Source organism: Microplitis demolitor, chromosome 5 (assembly GCF_026212275.2).
Source record: "Microplitis demolitor isolate Queensland-Clemson2020A chromosome 5, iyMicDemo2.1a, whole genome shotgun sequence".
NCBI lineage: Eukaryota > Metazoa > Arthropoda > Insecta > Hymenoptera > Braconidae > Microplitis > Microplitis demolitor.
This window is the reverse complement of record NC_068549.1, coordinates 23,293,703-23,309,760: the sequence shown is the minus strand read 5'-3', so window position 1 is coordinate 23,309,760 and position 16,058 is coordinate 23,293,703. Positions and strand designations below refer to the sequence as shown.

General features: G+C 32.2%; 5 protein-coding genes across 6 annotated transcripts in view; 3 read left to right on the top strand and 2 right to left on the bottom strand.

Moving 5' to 3' along the window:
• The window catches only part of LOC103570745 (CCR4-NOT transcription complex subunit 6-like), a 255,890-nt gene extending 245,700 nt beyond the window's left edge, over positions 1 to 10,190 (top strand). For both annotated transcript variants that reach the window (XM_008548584.2, XM_053739492.1), the window contains 5 exons: positions 1,382 to 1,533; positions 6,011 to 6,241; positions 6,323 to 6,500; positions 6,580 to 6,719; positions 6,923 to 10,190. In XM_008548584.2, the coding sequence (XP_008546806.1) occupies positions 1,382 to 1,533; positions 6,011 to 6,241; positions 6,323 to 6,500; positions 6,580 to 6,719; positions 6,923 to 6,996 (775 nt within the window). In that variant the 3' untranslated portion in view covers positions 6,997 to 10,190. The remainder of the gene's footprint in view (positions 1 to 1,381; positions 1,534 to 6,010; positions 6,242 to 6,322; positions 6,501 to 6,579; positions 6,720 to 6,922) is intronic.
• LOC103570739 (protein YIPF5) lies at positions 4,907 to 5,918 on the top strand. Its single transcript, XM_008548578.1, has 2 exons — positions 4,907 to 5,229; positions 5,310 to 5,918. Exons 1-2 carry the CDS (start codon positions 5,010 to 5,012, stop codon positions 5,864 to 5,866), a joined length of 777 nt encoding a protein of 258 aa, XP_008546800.1. The 5' UTR covers positions 4,907 to 5,009; the 3' UTR covers positions 5,867 to 5,918.
• Positions 10,191 to 10,272: 82 nt separating the features above from the next.
• LOC103576634 (28S ribosomal protein S24, mitochondrial) lies at positions 10,273 to 11,173 on the bottom strand. The gene is made up of 3 exons (XM_008557340.3): positions 10,985 to 11,173; positions 10,736 to 10,922; positions 10,273 to 10,655 (listed from the first exon to the last, which is right to left on the bottom strand). The coding sequence occupies exons 1-3, from the start codon at positions 11,003 to 11,005 to the stop codon at positions 10,366 to 10,368; spliced, it is 498 nt and encodes a 165-aa protein (XP_008555562.1). The 5' UTR covers positions 11,006 to 11,173; the 3' UTR covers positions 10,273 to 10,365.
• Positions 11,174 to 12,209: 1,036 nt separating this feature from the next.
• Positions 12,210 to 14,368, top strand: LOC103570842 (ribosomal L1 domain-containing protein 1). Its single transcript, XM_014442408.2, has 3 exons — positions 12,210 to 13,134; positions 13,331 to 13,896; positions 13,983 to 14,368. Exons 1-3 carry the CDS (start codon positions 12,371 to 12,373, stop codon positions 14,300 to 14,302), a joined length of 1,650 nt encoding a protein of 549 aa, XP_014297894.2. The 5' UTR covers positions 12,210 to 12,370; the 3' UTR covers positions 14,303 to 14,368.
• A 204-nt stretch (positions 14,369 to 14,572) lies between these two features.
• On the bottom strand, positions 14,573 to 16,049 carry LOC103570747 (target of rapamycin complex subunit lst8). Its single transcript, XM_008548585.3, has one exon. It carries the CDS (start codon positions 15,611 to 15,613, stop codon positions 14,669 to 14,671), a length of 945 nt encoding a protein of 314 aa, XP_008546807.1. The 5' UTR covers positions 15,614 to 16,049; the 3' UTR covers positions 14,573 to 14,668.
• Between the last annotated feature and the right edge of the window lie 9 nt (positions 16,050 to 16,058).

Sequence of the window (16,058 nt, the reverse complement as noted above, 5' to 3'; positions counted from 1 at the left end):
CCATTGTCCCTCGAGTCCAGACTATGCAGATACCACTAGAATCCTAAATGCCAGAAATAAGACAATGAGATCCAGATCCCGAGTCCTTCCGATCTAAGACAATGATCTTACAGAATCAACTTTGAAAACAAAGATCGATCAGTAAATGGAAAATTTAACATTGAAAAATACGAAAAGTTTGTTCATCCGTACAACATGATCATCCAACTCAAGGAAGATCCCCCCCCCCCTCCCAAGACCCCAAGAGTTTGTCCTTGAGTTTTTCTTTTAGTCCCCTGCTGAAAGTTTATTGCACGAGAAAAGTACCGCCCGTAGAGACGACGGGAATCGTTCTGATAACACACACACACACACACACATACACACAATTCTGTTTTATTCTCTCTCATATCCCCTAGTCTAGTTCTAGTTTCTCTTTTCCCCTTTCTGTCTTATATATTCCGACAAGACTTTCAAGCACCCTCGAGCACTCACATTAAGTTCAACCATTGTGTACTTTATCACCTGATGTCTGAATGTGTATTATATGCGATTGCATTTATATGTCGTCATGTACCAGCAAACTTTAGTTTATTTTAAATACGAAGATTGAAGAGTCCAGTCAGTGATATTTCGTAGCCTTATTCCTTCGGGTTATCAGAGTAGGCCCATAACCTTGATCTATGGCGCCCAGACGTACTCTGAGCCAAGCAATCTTGCTTTTTCTTCGTTCCTTCATAACTTATTCAACTCCTACTTTACCCCTAATACTAACGGTTACAGCCAACTGTGTACCAACTGCTATTAAATACTCTATTAGATATTCTTAAACTATCGGCACCCAGACAACAGATATGACCCATTGAATAATATACTTTTTTCGTTGTTCACAAAATCAAAACGTAAATGTTAGACTTGATCGTTCATCTCAACGATATCTAACATTTACGTTTTCGAATATAAATAAAACGAGCAGACGAGTTTTTTCATTCTCATTCAATTACATTTACAAATGAAATGGAAATAAAATAGGAAGACGCTGGAAAGGAGAATAAGAATAAGAATAAGAATGAGAATAAAAAAAAAAAAAAGTAAAAAGGAAGGAAGGAAGGTAAAAAGGGATGTAAGTCTTGGTAGTCACGGAGAAGCACTTGTACGCTTACGTGCTTCACATGACTAAACGAGATTGTATTCCACATAGTGGGAAACGTGATACGCCTGCACTCCTCATCTCTTACAGTTGATGTGGAAACCTCTTGGTACTTTAAAGCATGTGCTCGATAGTGTGGCTATTGAGTGCCAAGATTGACGTTCACATTATCCTTAAATATTTTACCAAATCCCTTTAAATATATAACCAACTTATATGTTTCCTTTTGTATATTTACTTCTTTTTTTTCAGATTCACGCTCATAAAAGAACATCTAGTGGAATTCAATCAGCTCGCGATGGCCAATGCCGAGGGATCCGACAACATGTTGAACCGCGTGATGCCACGTGATAACATTGGATTGGCTGCCCTTCTTCGTACAACCGAAGCCGCTTGGGACAATGGTAAGAACATACTTTAAAAATAGTTTTTCGTGAAATAGCGAACGTTTTCTGGGCGATGCTGCCTTGAATTAGATTATTATTTAGAAATTTTATGGATTATTCAGCTGCTCTAATGTAGAAACAGTACTAGTATTCACGGATTACTTTATCGCTGGCTTAAAACCCACTAATTGAGTTAACAATCCAACTTGCTGGCATTGTTGCGCCACTTCAATTTGATACGTAATTTAAATCCCCAGTATCGGAAGATATTGAACCGATTCCAAGGTATTAGAGCTCTTAGTGCTCTTACATCACAAACCAACTCATAGATTCTAATATTTAAATGATTCATAGACATAAATATATACATATATATATGGACATAAAAGTGTAATTCGAAACAGATCTCGACAGCTGAATTTATTGACTGCGCGTGTGCTACTTTTCGCTTTATGTGAGACTATAAGATGGTTAATAAAACTGGAGCGAACTTGATCTTTCTCAATACGAGTACTTATTTTAGTACAAAGAGCCGCGGCAAGATTGCGTGTCGATTCGATTCCAGGATCCCCATCAATTATGTACGATCGAGCGTTAATTGGCTCGAATTACGGAAACGCGTATACCAGCTTACAAAATTGTAACTTATGTGTTGCACTTATGCTAAAAATGATTATAATATTAATAATTATAATGGCAATAAACAAAAAGAGTTTTGCCACCAGTGGGAATGGTAAGTGATCATCGCTGAATCCCTTAGTACTTTTGCTTCTCGTTTATTTTCACGATCGTTACATATACTATGTATCTGTATATTTATTATAAACGTGTGTTATAATGTGCATAAGTACTTGATGCGTTTCATTACTGACGAAATAAGAGCACTCATGATAAAATGATACACGATTATAGTACAGGTTTAACTCAGTTTGCCATTTATTTATCTTTTTATCTCTCGTTAAACACTTTGTGCATGTAAGCCGGACTTGAAATACTGTTGCTATTTGTGTTATTTATTAGATTATGACAAGATAATTGATAATATTAAATTATTATGATATTAACATATTTGATAACGATTTAATGTTTAATACTCTTAATGGAAAAATTAAATCCTACATGAGATATATTTTTCAATTCTTGCTTTTTTTATGTTCTGTAGTTATGCGTCCGACAGAAAAATAAATTATTTTATTTTAAATTATCAGTTTGTTTAAATACGACTTGGAGAAAAAAATTTTTTTTTAAACCCCACTTCCCCTTAGTCACGCTATGCTACATTTTCTGCGACCCCCTATCAATATTGCAACACAAACGATAAATCCCCCCCCCCTATACATGGTATAGCAACTGATAGTACCCAAATTTTTATGTTTTAAAATATTCATTTTTAATAATAAAACTTGAATAAATTTCTTTGATATCGGATATACAAGGGAACTGATTGTGACGGATTGCAACGCTAGTGTCGACGTCGAAAAACAAATAACAAAAAAACCAAACGTGAGTAGTATATGTAGAAAATATATTTACAAATATGAAACGAATGACTTTCTATTGTAACAAAAAAATTTTTAAAAAAACTGAGAAACCCCCAATCCTCTTTGTCACAGTAAACGATACCTCCTTTCCCTTATGAGCGAACGTATTTTATGACCGACCCCTAAGACAACTCATTTTTCAATCGCAATAATCCGATTTCAGCTGAAAAAAAATTTTTCCTGAGTTTCCTTGACTTGGAACCTGGCAGTAAAATTTTTGAAAAAAGTCATAAATTTAATTGCAGAAAGAGATTTAAGACTTAGATTAATTTTAAAAAATTTTCATAGGACAATTTACAGGAAAGTTACGGGCTTTAAAATCAAAATAGTTTTTATAGCATCGTTAATTTAACGAGTGTATTAAAAATAAATATTTAAAACTAAAAGCCGGATTATGAAATAAAGTGTATTATTTATTTGTAATGAAGCAAAGGTCAGTAATAAATAATAGCAACGGTACAATGTTAACTTTGTGGAATAAACCGTAGACAATGTTTTACTTTAAAGAGTTTTGAGGATGAAAAACAACAGTTGTTATTGTAGTACCACACCTTGACAAGATTCAACGAGAATTATGTCACTGCGCTCCCATTACTGTACCGCAAGGTTCTTCAGACTGTACGGGAAATAAAAAATACTACGGAATTAACAGCGGAGCAAAAAGACCGACAAGACCAAGAAGAAGAAGAAGAAGACCAAGAAGAGGAACAAGACTAGGGTATCGGAGCACTTAATTAATTACCCGCTCGTGGTGTCGTGCAAATATTTTCAAACTTATCAACATATTTATGAATATTATTAACAAGAAATGAATAAACTCTGGCGGTTTCAGAGATAACCAGCCTGACATGTCAGTGTCCCGAGGTTCTGAGGCGTCCGTTAGCTCGATAAAATTTATTATCCAGCTAAATACTTTTCGCGTTAATAAAATTAAATACCAAGCACGAATATATATCTTGATATTATTAGACGTGACATATTTGACTGCTGGTGAATTTATGACTCGGCTCTACTGTCAAACGAGCAGACAAAGACTGACGCTTGATGGTTTCCCTTAGGCGTTGCTCTATCGAGCTTTTCATGTCATAAATAGAAGGCACATGGAGGAAAGTCCATTCATTTTTTTTCTTTTCATCTTGCCCAGATACTTTTTTAAATAATTTTTTTTTGTCATAGACTCGGCCATTCATCTGACCGATAAAAGCTTTCTTGTAAAGCCCACTCTCGTGATATTGATTCACAGTAATTTATGAGAACTGGGCGGTCGATCGCTGGTTCGCTCGTTCACTGGTGCGCTCTCAACTCTACTTGGAGATACTACTTCGCGACCGGTTGTAATACATTCGTGATATCCATAAAATACTAAGCGTAGTTTACTTTTTTTTTTCCTTTAACTACTGGTGATTTATTTATATTATACTTTATAAAATAACTTTTTAAATAAAAATCACTTTCACGGATTTTAAATTACGCATTTTATAAATGCGGGTAAAAGTGACCGATAAATTTAAATTTTTTATGGCCGATAAAAATTTTATTATTTATCGAAATGTCAGGGTCTAGGTCAGAATATAATTAATTATAAAATTTTGAGTGACAGTCAGTCCAAGTTATTTTTTAAAAATCTACTGGACATGAAAAAATGGCGGGAATTTTTCTGAGCCATGGAAATTAAAGTTTTCAGTGAAAATATTTAAATTTTAAGAAAATGTTTAAAAAATTGATCAGTGAATCATAAAAATAAGGAAAGCCCACAAAATAGACGTGGTGCCGCCATCTACCTCAGGAACAACGAACTCCGTCAGAAGATAACGTAGAAATTTTCAACAATAATAACCAATGTCGTCATTTTCGTCTTGCTGTCAACAAAGTGAACAAAGCCGTCAGTGTCTGGTCTTTCGATAGAAAAATCTCAAGTGTAACATAACAATAAATAAAATAATAAGAGACAGGATGTCAAGATACGGCGAGCAGGATAACATGTGGGCGCAACCCCCCCAAGGGCAGTACAACTTTGAACCCTCGGGATTCGGGCAACCTAACCAACAATTCGAATTCCAAAGCTACAGTAATGATCAGCCAGCGGACTACTCATACTCCCAACCTTATCTGGACCCGAACCAGACCTCCTACGCCGGGGACATGATGTACCCGACCACGGACTATGGCAAAGGTAATTTATAAATTATAATTTCCCACTCCAACTCCAACGTAAATTTAAAAAAATCCTAAAAAAAATTTTTGAAATTAAAGCTCCAGGATTTAGCGAAGAGGAAGATGAGCCGCCACTGTTAGAGGAGCTGGGGATCGACCCCGACCGCATAATGCAGAAAACTCTGGCAGTACTGAACCCATTTCACCGCAGAGGTCAGACAGATGACGCAAATTATCTGCTCCAGGACTCAGATCTCGCGGGACCAGTCGCTTTCTGTCTAGTCCTCGCAGCTTTTTTGCTCCTGGCGGGATCTAAAGCCCACTTCGGGTACGTTTACGGCCTGGCATCGACTTCTTGTCTGCTTATGTATCTGCTCCAGTATCTGATGAGCAGCACCGGGAACGTCACGCTCTCCTCAGTGGCCTCCGTCCTCGGGTACTGTCTGCTCCCAGTGGTCGCTCTTGCCGGACTCAGCATTTTCACAACCCTCCGAGGTCCTCTGGGTCTGGTTCTCGCGGGTCTCGCCGTCGCCTGGGCGACTCTCTCAGCCTCAAGACTCTTCTCCGCGATGTCCGGGGAGGAAAAGCAGCGTCTGCTCATAGCCTACCCCTGTCTTTTGCTCTACGGAGTGTTTACTTTAATCGTTATTTTTTAAATTTTCAATTGTACTAAATTATTTATCAATAAATAAATGAATAAAATTATAATTACTCATGTACTTATTTAATTACCGATAGTCACAAGATAATTATTGATAGTCAATCTAAATTAATGAATGTTTGATATTTTTATTTAACAGGAATACCATCAGACCCAGCGCAAATTCAACAGCCAATATTAGTATGCACAGCACACATACACTGGGATCCAGAATACTGTGATGTTAAATTAATTCAAACAATGATGCTGAGCAATGAATTGCGGACGATGCTGGAACAAGCCAGTCAATCATTTAGACCTGGGCACAAACCTGATGCTTCTAATGTTCAATTGCTACTTTGTGGTGATTTTAATTCTTTGCCCGACTCTGGTAATTACTATTTACTATTTAATATTTATTTTAACTATTACTCCCGGTTTGAATACTAATTAATTATATTATTCATCACAGGAGTGATTGAGTTTCTGACATCGGGACGGGTCGCGTCAGACCACCGCGACTTCAAAGACTTGGCGTACAAATCATGCTTGCAAAAAATATCCGGATGTGATAAACCCAATGAGTTTATACATTCATTTAAATTAGCTTCTGCTTATAGTGAAGATATAATGCCATGTACTAATTACACGTGAGTATTTTTAATTAGAAATTTGCTGTTGCGTATAATAAAATATTTTAAACCATGTGACTTTTATTTTTTTTTGCAGATATGATTTTAAAGGAATAATAGACTATATTTTCTATTCGAAATTAAATATGACTCCATTAGGTATATTAGGACCACTGAGCGCCGATTGGTTTAGAGATAATAATGTCGTAGGATGTCCTCATCCGCACATACCATCTGGTAAATATCAACATTTATTTTTAAAAGTAAATAATAAGGGTGTGCGATTCCTGTTTGAAAATTTTTTAAATAATTTCAAAATTTACACATAATTCAAATACTTACGAGTAATTAAAAAATCTACGAACAATTAGAAAATTCGCACACTTCTAGTAAATAAAAAAAAATATGACTAATAAAAAAAAAATTTTTTTTTTTTGTAGATCATTTCCCATTGCTAGTTGAATTAGAAATGACACCACAGGGAACTAGTAATGGTTTAATATCACGTAGGTAGCAGCAGCCACCGCGATCTAGGCAAAAATAACAACAGCAACAATGAAAAATGATAATAAATAAGGGAACGTTTTAATAAATAATTAAATAGCGATTGATGTCCGGTAATTATCTCACACTCTGGCTCTATAATATCTTGTATTTACTAAACAATAACAGTAATTATTATTATTATTACTGTTGTTGTTTATGAAGAAACAAAATACTCCACATGCCGCACATTAAAGATCGATCAAAATCGATAGTAATTTTAATTGACTTACTAATAATTAATTGATAATTTAATAAAATAAAATGATAGGTGACGGGAGCGGTTGTAATGCGTTTAGCCCATGTATAGTGTATTGTATTTTAAAATAAGTAAATTTAAATTTATTCATTAATCTCAATATCATTTAACGTAATTATTAATTATATAATTATATATACGGTCATGGTAATTGTAGATACCTATTTTCCTACCAAATAACAAAAAAACTTAAAAAAAATTTTAATAATTAATGGCTTATTTGTAAAGGCAACAAATTTATTTTATTTCATTTTTTTTTTTTATCAAATTAATTATTTCAGACTTTTAATAAAAAAAAATTGGATATTATTTCAAAAGGGTGACGGAAAATAAAATTTATTCTGCGTTAGAAAAAAAAATAAAATAAATAAATTTTTGTTGCTTTTATAAAAAGTTAAATAAATAATAATAATAATAATAAATATTATTATTATTGTAAAAATATTCCGATCAAACCTCTGTGATATTGAGACTAATTGGAACAATTTCACATATTTAATGACGATCTATAGTCTACTAGAAATATAATAATAAATAAAAAAAAATTCTTAGACTTCCTAAATGTCATTACAACAATTTCCAAGCCAATTTTTTGATAAGAATGCTGCCATCCATTGAAAAATTGTATTTTTAAACGTTCAATACGCTAATAATAAATGACAAATATAATAATTAATAATAATAATAAATATAATTAATAATAAATAATAAAAAAAAAAAAAAAAAAACAAACACGCTATACTGGGCTGTGCGAAATATGATTGGAGTTGACTTAACAATTTCAATGCAAGTACAAATCTGTTCTTATTGGCCACGTATATTCATAATTATAATTGATTAATTAATTAATTAATTAAAATAATAGATAATTGTAGTTTAATAATTGTAAGTACGTTCACGTAACCAATGCATTTTTTTCTCATTTTTTATTTATAAAAAAATATTTATGAGGTATTATTACTGTATTTTTTATAAGTATTTAGTTTTCTACTATTTGATCATTCAATTTAATTTAATTAAACTTTTTTTTTTTAACTTCAGTGACTACTAAAAGGGAACAATTACTTTTATTGTAAATAAATTTTTAAATGCTATAATTATTATTGTAATTTCATTGGATACAACGAACTTTTTAATTAATTTTTTTTTTCGTAGTACCGGCAATAATTGAATGAAACAAGTAGTAGGCAGTTTATTAATTTCTGTAAAAATAACTTGGATTTAAAAAAAATAATTAATTAAATAATTTTTTTTATATGGAAATTAATTTTTTTTTCCAAGTTATTTTTGGGGCTAATTATTTTAGTGTAATTGTAATTTGACTTAATATTTTTTTGCTAATCGTGAATAACAATTTCAATAATTAATAATTAATAATAATAATAGTAAATATTGTAAAAAAAAAAAAAGAAAAAAAAATAGATAAACGAATTAGATTTTGAGAATTTCCATAAAAGTGTCAAGGCAGTAAATAATTAATTAATTAATTACAGCTTATAGATCTCTGGCCTAATTGAGATGCATCATGTATTGTTTTATTTTAAAAATATTTTATTACTTAAATCAATTTGTTTTATAAATTATTTTTATAACTGCAATAATTATCTATTTTTACTTATTTACTCTGTACTAAATTATAGAATCTCATGTAAATTTAATTGGGGGCAATTTCAGAAGCTCTTTAATTTAAAAAGATAAATGTCACCTTCATTTTTTTGTCGTGAAAAATAAAAAAAAAAAAAGCGCGAAAATTTTTTTTAAATTTTGGGTCTGAGATAGTCCTCAAGTAGACAAAATTAATTTTTAAAAAATAGTCAATTGATTAAATTTATAAATAATAAATCGTGACCGCTGATTTGGATCAATTGTAAATTGTAAATCTTTTTTGTTAAATTTATTAATTGTAATTAAAAAAAAAATTTAAGACAAATCGCTGGTTTATAAAAAATTAAACGTCTCTTAATAAAATTTTTTAAAGATTTAATTAATTATTATGTATTAGTTGTAATGATGACGTACTGCCTGTTTGATAATTATAAATTCATGGATTAATTAAAAAAAAATGTATATTGTAGGAATAAGAAATTACCGGGTCTCGTTGGCTGATAAAAAAATTAAAAATAAAGTATCGCACAATCAGAGATAATTATTACAAATATATAAAGTACATATTTTGCACTTTTTTAAATTTATTTATATATATTATATATATGTATTGTCTATATATATTAAATATATTAGTTAATTAGACTGTACAATACAAGATGCATCCGATTATTTTATAAGATAATCGCATTTAATAAAATAAATATATTTATACGTAATAATTAATTTAAATATTTCGAGTGATGTTAATTAGAAATAACTCTTTTTGTTACTTCACTTTTTTTGGTATTAATTAGTAAAATGTAATAATAAATACTCGCAAAAAGTGCAAAAGTACAAAAAGCTGTGCGAGACCTGGTTGGATATTGAATACTAAAAAAAATAATATTAATAAATATATAAGTAAGTTGTAAAGACATATTACGAAGTAAGAAATTATTAAAATCTAGTAGATTTTTATTTTTAAATTTGTTTTTATTTTACGGATACAGGATTTGAATTATTGATTTTTAAATAAATTTTATTACCGCGTAAATATAATTTTAAATATATATATTTCTCAACCAATATCATTTTTACAAGATATATTTTATCAAAACACGGAAATCCGAAAATTTTGAATTTTTTTTTCGCGGGTAAAATTTTACAGACATCTAAACATGTTCGATTAAAAAAAATCCTGTACCTTAAAATAAAAATATATTGAATTAAATTAAAAAGCAATTCGGTATTTAAACAAAGAAACAAATTATTTAAATTCAATATCCATTCAGTCAATTGTCTGTACACAAATACTGATAAGTTTAATTTAAAATGCAATAAACTGTATGTGGGCTAGTAAGTAATTTCATCTATTGTGTGTAATAAATAAAAAATAACTGATTAATTTTTTTGTCTTGTCTTATTGTTATTTATTTATAATTAAATCAAAAATATTCACTTACTAGTAATAAAAGTTATAAATAAACGTAATAATTATATATATTTAAATATTACGTCCTCGCGACTAGGAACTGACTGGAGTTCCATTTTTACTGGACACTGGAGCCAGTAGCTCAGCAACTCCTGGGTGTAGCCAATTAAGAAATACAATTTCCTGGGCAGCGTTCGCCGCTCGATTATTCCCGCGATCCTGATAATGTTGTGCTGCCGTTTTATTATCAGGTCGGACACGAAAATGTTGTGCCAGGTTCCGACCATGAATCGCCGGATGAATTCATCCTCGACGGCTGTTTCCGAAGGTCTGTTACCGCCCTGGATGTTTGCTGGATTTAATTTAAGTTTTGGATTAATTTACTGAGAGATCAACTGAATAATGGAAAGTTAATTTTGTTAATTTCATTACATGTGTTCCAAACGTTCCACGATTTTCTCATGACAAGTTGAAAGGGTTTTTGTGACATCTCGTATGTGAGTGCTCTGGTTCGTTTTAATGTTGGTCTGTAACGACCTGATCGACATTTTTCAACAGCAGCAGTCACATGAATTGATCTTTGCAATGTGTTGCAATTTAATTGAAATGCTTTTGATATCTAAAAAAAAAAAAAAACAAATTACTAATAAGTTATCATCTATTTAAATAATAAATACTTACATTGTTTAAAATCAACGCCATTGTTGTTCACTATTCACTGACTAATTATTGAAACACTTATTTATCACGATAATTTATATAAAAAGTATATAAATACTAGGATTATTGTAATAATTTTTGTTATTTGTAATATACTATATATTATTCATTAGTTTTGGAGGTTAAAAGAATGTACTCCATAGTTTTTGGGAAAAATTTTCATTTCCAACGCGCATGAGCCGATACATACGCGGCTGCGCGAAAGTTTAAATTCGGTTCGCGCGCTTTTACAGATTCCGTTGATGCACCCCATTATCATCGATATTTATTACTTTTAAGTATATTTATAAATTGGGATATGAATTTTAAATCAAGAAAAATAAAAATCAAATGTCAAAATAAAATGGCGGCAGAATATGATAGAAAAATATTTAAGAAATTAGAAAAAAAAACACTTGAGTGTTTTAACAAACCTTGGTGGAGAAATAATATGCAGAAGGGTTTCCTAATACACTTGGAGATTTGAATTAAATTGCTCCAAGTGTATGTCAGCTAAAAAACGTCACTTAACTGCTATTTCCCACCAGACGATGCCAGATGATTTTGCTCAGGAACTTGGAAGTCGTCAGCATCAGCCATCAGCAACAATATACACTAGCACTAAACACTCAACACTTAACGACACCACAGACACTTTGCACTATTTAAATTTTACAAACACTGCACATTTTAATTAAACAATTACTATAAGCAATAAATTTTATGGATGATTCCGCGAATTAACTGCAATACTGTGTTTCAATTTAATCGTAAAAAAGGATCTGGACTACTACTGCCGTTGTCGATGATACTGACTGCTGCTATTGGACCGTCAGTTGAAACAAAGTAATCGACTTTGCGACTCATTCTCCCATCCCCACTTTAGCAACAATCTGAACGTTAAACACAGCGACACGCGGTAGCGCCATCTTGGCGCGAAATTTCAAAATTGAAATTTAATAATTTTATTAAAATTTAATTGTGTCAATAATTATATTAATTAGACCAAAAAGTATACTTAAAATTTTTTATTTTCATCAATAATTACAAGTTAGTTAGATTACAATTTTCGAGTTTTGAAATTGCCGCCAATTTTTATTTCTGCGCGCGCTCTTGTGCTGGCAAATTAAAATTAAAAAAAAAGTACAAACAAAATGGAGTCTAGCTCAACTTCCGGTGAATCTGGCGTTGAGATTTTTCATCAGTTTCCGTCTTCATAAAACTGCGCAAAACCACGTTGAGGCCAGGATCTTTCTCGTCTAACCTTCCAACGAGTGAGCACGTTATTGGAGTTTAAGATTTATTGCGTATTAAAGTAATTAATTAAATTCAATTAATTTAAGTGATTAAATTTATTTATTATTAAATATGAAGATTAAAAAGGAAGGTATTAAAATAAAAAAAGAAAAAGAAGTGAAGGAAAACGTGGTCGAGGTTAAACCCGTTAAAAATAATAAACCGGCGGGTAAAATTAATAAATCTCTTAAGCAAAATAAAGAATCTAGTAAAGATTTGAAAAAATCTAAAAGTCAGTTGGTTAAATTTGAAGATTTAAAAAATAAAATAGAAGCGTCGCTAGAGAAATCAGAAAAAAAATCAAAGAACAAGCAAACGAAAAGAAAACTCGAAGTTCCTGAGGTTGCTGTGAAAAAATTTAAAAAATCTGAAGAAAAAATTGCCCAAGTGAAGAAGACTGAGGAAAAAATCGCGCCGGTGACTAAAAAGTCAAAGAAAACAAATCAACAAAAAATAAATCAAATAGACAAAAAATTAAAATTAAACGAAGAACAAATTAATGATGTGGATAAAAAATTAAAATTGAATGCGGAGAAGATGAAGGTCTCGGAAAAGAAAATTAAATTAGACGCCAAAAAACTTAAGCAAGAAGACAAAAAGAAGAAATTGAACAAAAAAACAGCAAAGGGTGTTGCCATAGAAGTAGATGGAGAAGAAAAAATAGTTGCTGACCTAGAAATTAATAGGCCCCATGTTTCTCAAGCTGTTAATGGCATCCTCCAACTTGCTGAGCAAGAAAAAAGTGACAAAACTTTATTTTCATCAGACGACAACCCGATATTTTTACAGATCAATTGTATAAAAATTCCAAAAGTTCCTCATCGTCGTCTGAGGATGTAAGTATTTTTAAAAATAATATATATATATTTTCTTATTATTAAATTACTCATGATTATAAACTATTTATTACCAATGGATCCTTATGAGTGTGCCATGATTTTAAAACTTGTATGACGTAATTCAAAAATGTATAATGTAATTACTCAAGTTTGTAGATCGATTATTAATTAAACAAATTTTTTCTGGTTACAGAACGTTGCCGCATGATATGGTAGGACCTACAGACGACATTGCGTTATTTGTCGGCGACCTCGGGAAGGGACGTCGCCAGGACTTCGAGAAGACTATCGAGCATTGGGAGACTAAACTAAATGAGAAGGGAGTTACGCGCATCAAGGAAATAATTCCAATGGCGAAAGTAAAAGCCGAGTACCGGCAGTTCGAGATGAAGAGAAAGCTCTCGAGGCTCTTTGACTTCTTTTTGATTGACGGAAAAATTTCGGGACACATGGCTCACCTTCTGGGCACGACTTTTACGCGCGCTGGGAAACCACCAACTCCCGTTAAGCTCTGGCGGGATAATTTGAAGCAGGAGTTTGATTTTGCGCTGAGGAAGACTTGCATGGACATCCATGGAAACGGAGGCACTCACAGTGTCAGAGTTGGCACCGTCTCAATGCCCCAGAAGAAGATTGTCGATAATATTCTAGCGGCTTGCGAAGCTCTGGAGAAATTATACCCAGGGGGATTCAATAATATCCGGTCTCTTGCAATTAAAACTAGAAAAAGTCTGGCTATTCCTATTTATTACACAATGAGTGAGTATTTTTTATTAATAAAAATTTATAAATTTAAATTCTTGATGATGAAATTTTATTAAAATTTATTTTTTTTTCATTTACAGAAGACAAAAATGAGGTACAAGTACCAGTAGTTCAACCACTGAGACCCAAAGCCTACAAAACAGTAACCGGAGAGCTATCGACTATCGAGGACGATGATGTCGAAGTAGCCGTAACTCCTCGTGGAAATGTCAAGTTCATTAAAAAATCAACCCAAGAAATAATTCCCGAGCCGGGCAAGAAATCGCAGGAACCAAAAACAAAAAAAGGAAAATTAAATAAAATAAAAAATAAACCAGCTTTGAAAAATACTAAAGCTAAAGATAAAAAAATAAAAAACAAGTCCTTAGAAAAAAAAGTTAAAATTGAAAAAACTGACTAATTTAATTAGTTAATTAATGATAAGTTGTAAATATTTTTTGTAAATATATTTTTTAATACAATCTGACTTAAATTATTTATTTATTTGTTTGTTTAGAAATTCTTTTCCTTGAATTTTAAAATTCCCGCAATCGGACTTCAACTGTCTGGTAATTCAAATAAATGACGACCGCTAATTATTTTAATTAAAATAAACAATCAGTTGCTATAAATATTTGAATAAAAGATATTTATTATGTCAATATCAAATCAAAATGATTCATTTCGGCTGTTACGTCTATGTAAGTTTTTATTTATTAAATTAAGTAATATTTATACAGAATCTAATTATCAAAATAACTTAAGAATAAATTAACAATAATTACAATTAAATAACTTGGTCTTGAAAAGCTAAAGCTGTCAATGCTTTCTGATGTCCTTGATACTCGCGTTCAACAGTCCCAGTGTTGACGTTCCACAATCTCGCGATTCCATCAGAGGATGCAGTAAAAATGTACTGGGAGTCTGCGCTGAAAGCTGCATCCCAAACCCAGCGTTTGGACTCATGCTGGAGGACAATTGACGGTGAGAAGTCTGAAGTTTTCCATACCCTGGCAGTCTGATCAGCAGAAGTTGTCACCAGCAACGATGAGTCCGGACTGAACTTGCACTTCAACGCGTAGCGTTTGTGCGCAGTGAGTTTGTGATGAGGATGGAGTTTGGTCATCTCCTCGCCGACACCTCCGGTCAGTGTCCAGATGTAGCAATTTCCCTTGTTGTTGACAGCAGCCATGTAAGTGCCCTCGGCATTGATAGCGACGTCTTGGATCGAGGCCTCTGCTTCTGGGATCAACTGCTCGTTCCTGTCGGACCTGAGGTCCCAGAGGTGAATGATCCCGGTCTGGTCACCGACGATCAGCTGCGACTGATTGGGATGCAGGCAAACGCAGTTCACTGGTGAAGATGCTTGGAATATTCGCTGACATTGGAAAGTTCCGGACCTGATGTCCCATATCCGGGCTGTAAAGTCTTCGCTGCCGGTGAACATCCACTTGCCGTCCTCTTGGAACCCGAGACTTGTTATGTTTTTCGATGCTCCTTCGTAATTGAGTGCGATGTTGGTGTTGCTGGCTGATAAATCCTGCATGAAGATGTTCTGGTAACCCGCCGCGGCGATCGTGTGTTTGTTTGGTGAAATTTCGAGTGAATTCACTTGGGACACCGTGTGCTGGAGAGTCCGCTGGCAGACTCCAGTGTGTGCTTGCCATACTTTTATCGTATGATCATAACCACCAGTCACAAAAATCACCTGGTCATTTTCATCAACAGTCATTGTTTTTTTTTTTTTTTTCAATTAATCAACACTTGAAAACTTGGAATGTGTGTAAACAAAACCAATGCACAGAAGTGATAAAAAAAAAGTCTAAAAATATTCACTGATAGAAAATTAAAACTACTGTGGTTGCAATTATTTTGAATACTTTTATTTTTATAATTTTTCACTGAAAAAAATCAAAAAATTATTTTACGGTTAAAGTATCATGCGCAGAAAAGTAATTAGAGGTTATGAATTGTTTACGTGAACTAAAACCACCAAGTACTCTAAAATTTTGAGTAAATATTTTTTCAATGTCACGTGATTGAATAATTATATATTTTAATATTTATAACAATTAAATATAAATTTTTTAATTATTTTTAGTTAATAATTAATCGAAAAATTTATTATTAACTCAATTTAATAAATAAACAACATTTGAATTTGCTCGGTCGCGCGC

What these genes read in the sequence shown, in the direction of transcription:
- LOC103576634 (XM_008557340.3), bottom strand. Translation starts at nt 11,005, where the DNA reads ATGGCGTTGATTTTAAACAAT. An exon ending in TGGCGTTGATTTTAAACAAT is followed by an intron (nt 10,923 to 10,984) that starts GTAAGTATTTAT and finishes TTTTTTTTTTAG; the next exon opens with ATATCAAAAGCATTTCAATT. An exon ending in GTGGAACGTTTGGAACACAT is followed by an intron (nt 10,656 to 10,735) that starts GTAATGAAATTA and finishes AATTAAATCCAG; the next exon opens with CAAACATCCAGGGCGGTAAC.
- LOC103570739 (XM_008548578.1), top strand. Translation starts at nt 5,010, where the DNA reads ATGTCAAGATACGGCGAGCAGGATAACATGTGGGCGCAACCCCCCCAA. An exon ending in GACCACGGACTATGGCAAAG is followed by an intron (nt 5,230 to 5,309) that starts GTAATTTATAAA and finishes TTGAAATTAAAG; the next exon opens with CTCCAGGATTTAGCGAAGAG.
- LOC103570747 (XM_008548585.3), bottom strand. Translation starts at nt 15,613, where the DNA reads ATGACTGTTGATGAAAATGACCAGGTGATTTTTGTGACTGGTGGTTAT.
- LOC103570842 (XM_014442408.2), top strand. Translation starts at nt 12,371, where the DNA reads ATGAAGATTAAAAAGGAAGGTATTAAAATAAAAAAAGAAAAAGAAGTG. An exon ending in CCTCATCGTCGTCTGAGGAT is followed by an intron (nt 13,135 to 13,330) that starts GTAAGTATTTTT and finishes TTCTGGTTACAG; the next exon opens with AACGTTGCCGCATGATATGG. An exon ending in TCCTATTTATTACACAATGA is followed by an intron (nt 13,897 to 13,982) that starts GTGAGTATTTTT and finishes TTTCATTTACAG; the next exon opens with AAGACAAAAATGAGGTACAA.